Below are 11,743 nucleotides of genomic sequence, written 5' to 3'. Positions count from 1 at the left end.
AAAAAAAAAAAGGTTACTCATATCAAGATAAATTTTCAACCATTTTTCTGTAAACTTTATTTCAAATTCTTTACCATTTTCTTAAGAAACTATGAAGCTTAAGTAAGTCACTGGTTGCAGAAATTATATGGTATTTTTATGAAGGTTCCTAACAACACTTTGAAGTGGTTTATATGGTGTAGAACATGCGACATGAGAGCAAAGATACATTTAGCAATTCTCATCGATAAAGTGCAATTATTTATTTGTGATTTTCCCCAAAACTCATGGAGAAAAGGGACTGTATGAACTCCATAGAATATGGAACATCACCTGCACAGAAACCAAACCAGGATTCCATCTGCCTGCAGTCTCATTTACGTCTTTACTGTCGCAAAAACTTACCATACAACCTACCATAGAGTGAAAGAGATGCAGGATCAAGCCCCAGAGTTTCACAACCAGGTATGTTCTGATCATGGAAATTCTGCCGCAGAACTCCCAATACCAACTCCTCACTCATCATATACTTCATAAAATTATCATCTTCAGGAACCCCAAATAGTAGGTGGTAGGTTACTGTGGAATTGTCATCACTGAAAGTCAAACCAAACATAAATTGTAAAACAGAAGCAGAATTCTAACTGGGGTCTTTCTTAATCAAGCATAAAGAAACAGGCAGGAGAAATAAAGAGATCTTTAAACTACTGATGGATTTAGGCTAGGCAAGCACCAGAAATCTTATACAAAGTTCAGGGGTCCATGAGCCTGTTTTTATGGGGGGTAGGGGGCATTATAACAATCTCATCATTACTTTGCTTCATGCTTAAGCAACATGGGGATACATACATCATATACCTTAACAGTATAGCTATGTTAACCCAAAATGCAGATAGGGTGGGCACCAAGCTATGGAGGGGCATGTACAGCATGGCACCTTATCAGTTTGGCTACAAGGAGTTTTCTTAGCTTGGAATAGGGCGGTTCATTTAAAAATGAATCTCGATTAAATAGCCTGAATCAGAATGCTGCCTCTGCCAAAAGCAGGCAAAGAGCGCCCTCTTGTGGCCAACAGTAATATAAGCATTTCGAAAGAACTGTCACACCTCTATTTATTGCAGGACTATTCACAATTACCCCAAACTGGAAACAACCCAACAGCCCAATGGATAAAAAATATTGTGATCTACATACACAAAAGATACTACTTAGCTATGAGGAAAGATAAAAATTAATGTTCGGTATGTTGATGGAACCAGAGGGTACCATGCAGAGCGAACTCTGTCAGAAGAAAAGAGAGACTCAGAATCTCTTATATATTGGGTAAAAGAAACATGGTAAGAGGATAACAATGGCCACAGGCAACAGCACCTGAAAACTGGGCAACTGGTGGGCAACAGAATTGAGCTTACCAAGGGTAGGGCTGGGAGTATACAGAAAATGAGAGGTGGGAGGAGTGAGGCACAGGATGGGGAGTGAACAGGATAAGACTGGAATAATGGTGGGAGGGCGTAGTGCTGAAACACTTGTGTGTTTGAAACCCTATTATGAGTGTTATTGGAACTTTAGGTTCTTCAAGTTAAAAATAACATCTTGGATGCCTCCCCCACTCATTCAAAGCTGAATTTTCTTTACTCCACTAGAGCAACCAAGAAGTGTGCCAAATTCTGTGGCTCAAATGAATAATACACAATCAGGAAAACAATTTCAGAGATGCTACTGAAATCAGACTGAAAGAAAATGTACTTCACAACTATAAATTTGTAAATGTCATTAATTGTTCCCTGAACTCCAACTCCTATATGTATTTAACTGGTACTGGTCAACATCTTGACATTCAAATACCCTGAACTTCCACAGGTAAGGACTTCGAAGTAAGAACAGTACAGACTGGTTTGTATGTGTATATTTAATACTATGAAGATCTGGGGTACAAGGAGAGGCTCAGCTGCCCAACCTAGCCGAGTGAAACTATCTTACTACAAGAAAGCAGGGTCATCACATGAAGCTAAATTTGGGGGGAAGAAAAGTTTATTCAGGAAGGCTTTTGCCTCAGTTGCCCACTGCTAGGATTGGCATAGCAGCTGATGAAACAAAAGGGTTTTTGCTCAGGTTTCTGTTGATTTCTGTCCTGGAGAGAAGTCAGGATCTTCACAAACACAAGACAAGTCAGAGTGGGCTAATTCCCACTTTTGGAAGCAATGACTTCAGTTTTTTTAATTCAGTATTGCTGAAATTTTGTCTGAACTTTAAAAACAAAACTATTTCCTCATCCTGGGGCCAAAGCGATAGCATAACTGGTAAGACATTTGCCTTGCACTCGGTCAACCCTGTTTGACCCTGGTATCTCATAAGGTCCACTAAGCCTGCCAGGAGCAATTTCTGAGCATAGAACCAGGAGTAACCCCTGAGCAATGCCAGCTGTGGGCCAAAAATAACCAAATATATATATTTGGTTTCATATATATATAAAAGAAATTCCTCATCCAAAATAATAAAACTTTTTTTCTTTCAACTTTTCTTTCTTATATATATATATATATATATATATATATATATATATATATATATATATATATATATACAAAAGAAATTCCTCATCCAAAATAATAAAACTTTTCTTTCTTTCAAACAACCTAAAACAGATAGTATAGCATTAAGTATTGCCATTTGACTTTGTTTTCTTATGGATTTTTTTCCCAGTAATTGACCCAGTTGGGTAATTCCACTTTTTCTCAACCCAGATGAGGCAGGATGCATGGAAAACTCTCAGGCTCTAAACTTCTCTCCTCTCTCAACTCTATGTCAGTTTTGAATTGCAAGTCAGACACATGCACAACAGAATGTATGTTGGCTGAGATATGCAACACTTCATTTCTAGTTAAATTTAAATGAAATTGTGATTGAAATGCATATTGTTAAAAATGTCACCACAATATTACAAGCAGGGTTGGGAACATTAAGAAGAAAAGTATAAGATCTCTAGATACAGAGTCTGATTTTATCACCCATGATGGAGCAGAAGTCTTCCATACACCACAAAAGCACCTAGGGGAGAGTAAATGACCATGCAAGGAGTCTGTAGTTATTCCCATGACAGTATACTTCAAGGGTGGAGAAACCCTGTATCTTTTAGGCCAAGGGAATTCCCTTTCTAATGCCCCCAATATTTACTGTGCCTATGCAGGAAAACAAAAAACAAAAACAAAACAGCACAAAGTAATCTTTTTTATTTATTTATCTTTTTGGGGGGCTTTGATATTGTTGTTTCCAATTTTTTTTTTTTTTGCGCTCTGTTTTGTTTTTATTTCAGGACCGTGGTTATTATGTGGTGCTTGTCTTTATTGCTGTAGTGCTCATTGGATTTTTTGTTTGATATTTCTTTTTGTATTATTGTGGTGTTTCTCTTCCTTTTTCCCTTTCTTCTCTCAAACTGATGTTGAGAGCCTCTAGAAGGACTCCACCCATTTTCGGCTTATTTGATTTTTACCCCATTTTATTGCTTTTCTTTTCTTCAAACAGAACCAACATAACTTGAACCATCTAGTTCCGCCTCTCAAATTGAGGGGGAAATAATGGAGGGTACCAAAACCAAACAGTTGTATGATTACTAAGTAGTAAGCTAGACACAGAGGGGACCACTTATACTAGCGGCCAAGGGGTGGGGTTTAAGGGTGGGGGATATGGGATGCAAGCTGGGAATGGGGGTGGAGGGAGGACAACTTTGGTGATGGGAATTCACCTGATTAAATGTTAATATGTACCTAAAATATTACTGTGAAAGATATGTAATCCACTTTGGTCAAAATAAAAATTATTATAAAAAGAAAAGAAAAGTATAGGGCGGTGTTGTTGTCAAAGCAACAAGCCAATGTATTCTCAGACTTCAGGACCATTCTAATCCTGCACCATGTGCTTCTCTTCCCAGGTCAACCTTACTAAGGTTTTGGAAGTAGAATGTGTGAGAGGTGAAACCTCAACATGATATAGTCTTTGATGGTCATCCCAGGGATACCTTAGGAAGAATAGATAATAAAGTTTTGCCATGTAAATCTTACACTAACAATACAAATGAAAAATTATGTCGTTGAACTTTCAGCTAAACTTTCAGCTAAACTGCATACATACAAACATAAAAGAATAGAAGAGAAGTTGGTGCTGGTAAAATGCAGCCTACCAACCTGGGTTCAATCTTTTATATTTCTTATGGTCCCTGAGAGCCCCACCAGTAGGGATTCCTGAGCCCAGGAATAATCCCTGATAACTGCTGTGTGGTCCCTCCCAAACAAACAAACAAACTAAAGTTATGAAGAATATAAAAAGGAAAAAAATGGATGCATGTGTATATGTTATAATATATGGAATATAAGGTACATATAATAGATAGATGATAGGAGAAATTGTACCAAACAGTTGATGGTTATTCATTCAGTAGAAGAAATGAACAACCTCACTGCATGTAGGATTGCCAGAACTGCATTATACAGGGATAAACGAGGGGATAGAAGTAAAAGGCAGAGTTTTCCTATTGTATATTTTTATTTAATATTATGAATACTCTCTTCTTGCTCGTATGCCTCAAAAGCAAAAGCCAATATGGAGTTAAATCATGACTGTCCTATCACTATCTGAAACCTATTTCTATTTTATGTGACCTATGTAGAATCTTATCTGATTAATCTGGACTTACTTTAATCCTTTATAAAACAAGAGAGTTGAGCTATTTAGCACCCAAAACCCTCCTAGCTATGAAGCAATGATAGTCTTTGATTTCTATTCTATTGTTTCCCTTAAGGCTTTGAGACTTGGGATTCCTTCTAGGTAGACAGTGATGTGCATTGCATTTCAGAGAAAGTTATAGTTTAGGTTCTTACCTGACATTCTCCTCTATTTGAACGGAGGTAAAATAACGACTCAGTGATGGTGATGAACTGTACACATCAGTGAGCTGAAATAAATAGCCACAAATAAGACAATGACACATTATTTCAGATCACGGTGCTTATCTACTGAAAATGCTGAACCACACTTCATATGTTAAGACCCATCCTGACTTTCATCTCTTCAGGAAGGTTCTATAAGACACTGTCACTGCCTCAGGTTGCTAAGAAGCACTCTTTTAGGTTTATATAACTCACTGAAACTTCAAGTAAAGCTCACTAAGTAGTGGAACTTATTAAACCGTTTTATTGCTACTTATTTTATTACTTCCTTTACTTGAACTGTAAGCCCCTACTGAACGTATAGATTGTGACCCAGGGATTTAGATATATGATGTACACATATTTAAGCACCATGATTACAACCATGATTGTACTTGGGTTTCAGTCATAAAAAGAGCACCCCCCTTCACCAGTGCAACATTCCTACCACCAATGCTCCCCCCATCTCCCTCCCTTGTTATATAAGTCAAGTCTCCGAAGATATCTCTAGCATTGATATGGAACACTTCACCTATATTAAGCTCTATGCATTTTTTGGTTTCAGATCTATATTTAAAACTTTAATACACTTTAATTTATTGTATTTTATTTATGGACTTAAAGAGAAATCTAGTTTCAGTCTCTGTCCCTGGTTGTCCAGTTTTCTTAACGTCACATGTTGTAGATATTTTTCATTTCTGCATTGCACTTCTAGATCCTTTTCCATATATTGATCATCCATACATGTGTTTGCTTCATATCTGGGTTCTCAGAGCTATTCCAGTGTTTTCTTTTTTGTTTGTTTGTTTTTGTTTTTGTTTTTGGGCCACACCTGGTGGTGCTCAGGGGTTACTCCTGGCTGTCTGCTCAGAAATAGCTCCTGGCAGGCACGGGGGACCATATGGGACACTGGGATTCAAACCAACCACCTTTAGTCCTGGATCGGCTGCTTGCAAGGCAAACGAAGGCTGTGCTATCTCTCCGGGCCCTATTCCAGTGTTTTCTTCCAAGACCATTTTAATTACTACTATCTTGTTAAATACCTCTGAGCAAAAAAAAAAAAAAAAAATGAGACTTTAACTTTTTTCTTTTTTTCTCAGAATTGCTCTATGTATGGTTTCATGTAAATTATTGTCATTTTCTTAGTATTTCTTTTTTAAATAAATCACTGAAATCTGAATAGCAATGATACTGAATCTGTATATATGAAATTTATGTCTAAGTATTTAATTTGGATGCAACTATGAATGGGATTATTTTCTTAAAATCTTTTTTTATTTCCTTCCTAGCTTTGTACAAATAGTGATGCCACCAACTTTTGCATATTGATTTTATAACCTGTCACTTGACTATGCTCATTATTGTTCCTACTAAGACTTCAGCAGAGTAGTTAAAGTTTTCTATTAACATTTCATCTGTAAAAGCTAATTTTACTTTTTTTCCTATCTAAACTTATTCCATTTCCTGTTCCTGTTTAATTACTCTAGCTAAAACTTCAAATAACAAGATAAAAAGAAGTATTGAGGGGCTCAAAAGATAGTGCGACATGTAGTGTCCCATCAGGAGTGATTGCTGAGTACAGAACCAGGAATAAGCCTTGAACACAGCCAGGAGTGGCCTCAAAGCAAAACCAAACCAAAACAAACAAAAAACAAGTGGTGAGAGTGAACAACTTTGCCATATACCTGAATTTAAAGAAAAATTCTGTTTTTCACCATCAAATATTATGTTAGCTCTGTTTTTTTTTTGTTTTGTTTTGTTTTGGTTTTTGGGCCACCCCAGCGTTGCTCAGGGGTTACTCCTGGCTGTCTGCTCAGAAATAGCTCCTGGCAGGCACGGGGGACCATATGGGACACTGGGATTCAAACCAACCACCTTTGGTCCTGGATCGGCTGCTTGCAAGGCAAACGCCACTGAGCTATGTCTCCGGGCCCAGCTCTGAGTTTGTAGTATAGAGCCCTTACTATGCTTGAGTATACTACTTCTATCTCCATTTTAAGAGATCTTTAAAACCATAAATGAATGTCATATCTTGTTAGATGTTTTCTCTGATATTACATGTAACTTTTGTACTTCCTTTTGCTATTGTATATTACATTAATTAACCTGCATGTGGTGTTGTTGTTGTTGTTGTTTTTTTGCTTCCATGTAATAAATGCCATTGGTCATTGCATATATTTTCATTCTGAATTCAATTTGCTAATCTTTTGCTGAAACTTTTTGCATCACTCTTCAACAGAGCTGTTAGTTAATAGAATTGGATTTTCTGTGTTTGTGATGTATTTATCTGGTCTTTGTATCAGGATATTGTTAAGCATTTAAAATGTGAGCAAATACTAAAGTTTGAGATGAGTAAGAAGGATCAAATATCTCCTTGAAAACTAGATAGCATTCATCGTTAGTGAAACAATCGGATTGCAGACTTCAGTGTTTTGAGAAATATTTTGATTACTATTTTAATTTCCATATTTGTGACCAACACATTGAAGTTTTCTCTTCCGGTATTCTTTTTAAGACTTTGGCGATTAAACCCAGGTTGCAGATATGCAAGGCATGCCCAATACATATCACTAAGCAATATCCCCCCACATCATCTCAGAGTCTAGATAAACTGTATTTTATAAAATGTATCAAGTTATTCTTGGTTATTAACTTTATTGGCATTTGGTTTTTCACAGTAAGCTTTTACGAACCTTTATGTGTCTGCATATATGTTGTAATTTTTCTCAAATTTCTATTATTGAGCCGTTTTCTCTCTTCTTATTGAGACTAGCTAAAGGTGTTTTTGAAGAAACAATTCTTGGTTTCATCTTTATTTATATTTATTTATTTTTATTTATTTATTTATTTATATTTATTTATTTATTTATTTATATTATTTATAATATAATATATATATAATATATATATAATATAATTTATTATTTATATTTATTTATTTATATTATCTGTTTGGCTTATTCTCTTCCTTTTTAGTAACTTTTGACTTCATTTGTTCTTTTTTAAACTTTAAAGTAAAATTTAGGATGGACTGTGATTCGATACCCCAGAATCCCATATGGTCCCCCAAGCTAGAAGTGATTTCTGAGCAAATAGCCAGGAGTAATCCCTGAGCATCACCAGGCATGACTCAAAACAAAAATAAATAAATTAAAATAAAAAATAAAACCTTTTTTTTTCTTTGGTTTTTGGGTCATATCCGGCAGCTCTCAGAGGTTACTCCTGGCTCTGCACTCAGAAATCATTCCTGGCAGACACAGGGGACCATATGAGATGCCAGGATTCGAACCACTGTCATCCTGAATAGTCTGCATGCAAGGCAAATGCCCTACCACTGTGCTATCTGTCTGGTTCCCAAAACTTTATTTCTTTTTTTTTTTTTTTTTTTGGTTTTTGGGTCACACCCGGCAGTGCTCAGGGGTTACTCCTGGCTGTCTGCTCAGAAAAAGCTCCTGGCAGGCACGGGGGGACCAAATGGGACACTGGGATTCGAACCAAGCACCTTTGGTCCTGAATCGGCTGCTTGCAAGGCAAACACCACTGTGCTATCTCTCCGGACTCACTTTCTTATTTCTTGATGAAGTTCTGTATTATATTAACTTCTCTTTTACTACTGTTTTTTTTTTTTGTTGTTGTTGTTTGTTTTTTGTTTTTGGGCCACATCCTGTGACGCTCAGGGGTTACTCCTGGCTATGCGCTCAGAAGTTGCTCCTGGCTTCTTGGGGGACCATATGGGACGCCGGGGGATCAAACCGCAGTCCATCCTAGGCTAGCGCAGGCAAGGCAGGCACCTTACCTCCAGCGCCACCGCCCGGCCCCTTACTACTGTTTTTACCTCATTCAAATAAATGTATACAATGCATTTCTTTTGGTTCCAAGTATTTTTTAAAGTTAAATTTGATTTACTCATTGACCCAATAGCTATTAAATAGCATTATATTTAATCTAAAGATTGTTTTTCCAATTTTCTTTTTGTGATAGACTTATAATTTGGTAATATTATTTATATATTATATAATATGGTAGCATTATCAAGCAAATAAGTACTTGGTATTCTATCCATTTCCATAAGTTTATTGAAAAGTTCTTGAGAATACTCAATATAAACTTGATAAAAATGTAAATTTAATGTCATTGCGTGAGATGTTCTTTAATGTCTATTAAGCATATCTGGTCTATTTTGTCACTTTAGGATATTATTTGCTTATTTATTCTCTGTTACTTATTATTTTATTTATTTACATACTTATTTCAATGTATGTGGAATGGGTCCTATAAGCCCATACTATTCTTGAATATGTTTCTATCTGTATTAATAACTGCTTTATGTATTTTGATACTTCATCACTTGTATCTGTCTTAAAAGTATTATGTCTTCTTGGATTAAATCCTTAGTCATAATATAAAGTTCATTTTTATATATTACCTTTCTTTTTTTATTTTTTTTGGTTTTTGGTTTTTGGGCCACACCCAGCAGTGCTCAGGGGTTACTCCTGGCTATCTTCTCAGAAATAGCTCCTGGCAGGCACGGGGGACCATATGGGACACTGGGATTCGAACCAACCACCTTTGGTCCTGGATCGGCTGCTTGCAAGGCAAACACCGCTGTGCTATCTCTCTGGCCCCTATTTATTACCTTTCTACTTGAAATTTTATTTGATCTTATGTGAATATAGCTGTAAGGCTCTTATGTTATTATTTATTTATAAATATATCTTCCTGTCTTTAATCTTGAACTTGTATTTGTTTGGAGAGCTAATATTAATTTCTTGTAGCATTTATTTTTTACATACTCAGATACTTTAGACCTTTTAACATGTTAAGTCAGGTTATTATTTGAAAATTAAGAAAAAATTAGAAATTTAGCTCCATTTGATCCAGCAATTCCACTATTAGGGATATACCCTAGGAACACAAAAACACAACAACAGACTTCTATTTTTGTTTGTTCACATTCTTTGAGGACTTTTCCCACTGCCTGATCATTTGCTGTAAGGCTCTTTTCTTTTCCAACTTCTTTTGTTGTATGGAGTTGTTATACATCTGATCTTCCAGCTTACTGATTCTGTCTTCAGATGCTGTTACTCTATTGAAGAGGTTTTCCAGTGAGGTTTTCATTTTGCATACCAAGTTTTTCCATCCTGTTATTTCAGTTTGGAGTTTTATCATTTCTACTTTCATATCCTCTTGATTCTTATTTCTGGCTCGTTCAGTTCTTTCCATGTTTTCTGTGAGTTCTCTGAGCATCCTCCATATTTTTTCTCTAACGTCCTTATCTGAGAAGCTAAATAAGTAGTTGGTACTTTTTGGGTCATCAGAGCTATCATCTTTATTCTCTAAGCATGGTGGAGACCTGTGTTGTTTCCCCTTTGTCACAGTTGCAGTGTGTTATTTTCTAAATGCCATGCTTGGGATGTTCCTTTGGCATGGTCTATAGGCAGTCTTCTCACTTGAGGTGTGGCTCTCAGGGGTCCAGTAGCCACATGCAGGGAAAGCCGGCTCCACCTTTCTAACTTAATCCTTGGGGCTGTCAGCTCACCTGAGGCATAGTTCTTGGAGGAATTTATTTCTTATTGCTCACATTTTTTACTTTCTCTCTCACTCACTCATACACTCACTTTTGTGTGATTTGTAACTTGCTGCTTCTAAGTGGAATTTATTTCCACTTCTTAGAAGTTCCTATTGCATTTTTGCCAGGCTACTTACTTAAGTGGGGATGAATTGTCTTAATTTCTGTTGTGTGTAAAGCCCTTGATTCCTTGCTCAATTCTGAGGATAATCTACAGGCACAACATTTTCCACTGAAAAATGTTTTTCTTTCAATACTTTAAGTATATGTGACATTATTTTTTCCTTTATGTTTACCAAAAATTATTGAAAAATAATCTTACAGAGATACACTTGTGTGTGATTTGTGTTTTGCTACATGCTTTAAGCATCTGTCCTTATGTTCTAGTTTTGTTAGTAAATTGCAATTTGTTTTGGCATGTGTCTGTCTAGGTTTTATTTTGTTTGGCAATCTTTTTGGACCAGTGTTTGACTATTTGATTCACTGCCCATGTTAGAAATGTGCTCTTCTTATACCTCTTCAAATCAAGTTTCTATCCATTTCTTTTTATCCCATAAAGCTCTTACATTTTTCCATATTTTTCAGTTCTTTCTCTGTGGGAGAGTTGAGAGGGGAGACTCTGTTTGGGTATTTCCCACTGTTCAAATTTCCAATTTACTGACTCTGTTAGCTTCGTCTTCTGATCTAATTAATCTTCTCTATTACATACTTGTTAAATTTAGTTTCTGTATTCTTCCACTATTATTTCTGTCTGAAACTTTTTTTATCATACCTGTCATTCTCATTTTGTAAATAAATCATTCTTGTTTTTGGTAGCTATTGTGAGGACTAGTGTTGCAGAACAAACTCTACCTAGGCTATGTACTTAGTTCCATTGCATTTAAAATTACCCTAAGTTTTTATTTTGTTCCATCACTTGTGCTATATTCACCTGTCTTCATTTTGCTTGAGACTGTATGCTATTTCTGTATGTAAACTAAATCGGTTTATTTCCTTCAATTTGACCTTTGGGCCTTATACTAAAATGATAGATTGCAGGCAATAATCCAAGGCAGTTTACTGAATCTACTGTCCTACCTGTTGCTGTACAAACTGAGTCCTCCATACCTGTTTGAATAGAAAATTTCTAGACTCACTATAGGGTAGGTAGCCCCAACCTGTATGGTAGTGTTCACTGCCCTTACTGATGTAGTGCCAGGCACTTGGGACTTCAACTGAGCATACACACATCAATTACCAAACAAGTCTCTTACTGTAAACACACTGCTCCTCC

General features: G+C 36.2%; 1 protein-coding gene across 1 annotated transcript in view; it reads right to left on the bottom strand.

The window, feature by feature from the left end:
• Positions 1–364: 364 nt before the first annotated feature.
• Positions 365–11,743, bottom strand: part of C13H3orf52 (chromosome 13 C3orf52 homolog) — a 30,249-nt gene continuing 18,870 nt past the window's right edge. The window contains exons 4-5 of the mRNA XM_049785609.1: positions 4,869–4,927; positions 365–587 (exon numbers count right to left, since the gene is read on the bottom strand). Coding sequence (XP_049641566.1) covers positions 365–587; positions 4,869–4,927 — 282 coding nt within the window. The remainder of the gene's footprint in view (positions 588–4,868; positions 4,928–11,743) is intronic.

This window comes from Suncus etruscus, chromosome 13 (assembly GCF_024139225.1).
Source record: "Suncus etruscus isolate mSunEtr1 chromosome 13, mSunEtr1.pri.cur, whole genome shotgun sequence".
Classification (NCBI taxonomy): Eukaryota; Metazoa; Chordata; class Mammalia; order Eulipotyphla; family Soricidae; genus Suncus; species Suncus etruscus.
The sequence above is the reverse complement of the archived record's forward strand: the minus strand, read 5'-3'. Positions and strand labels throughout refer to the sequence as shown.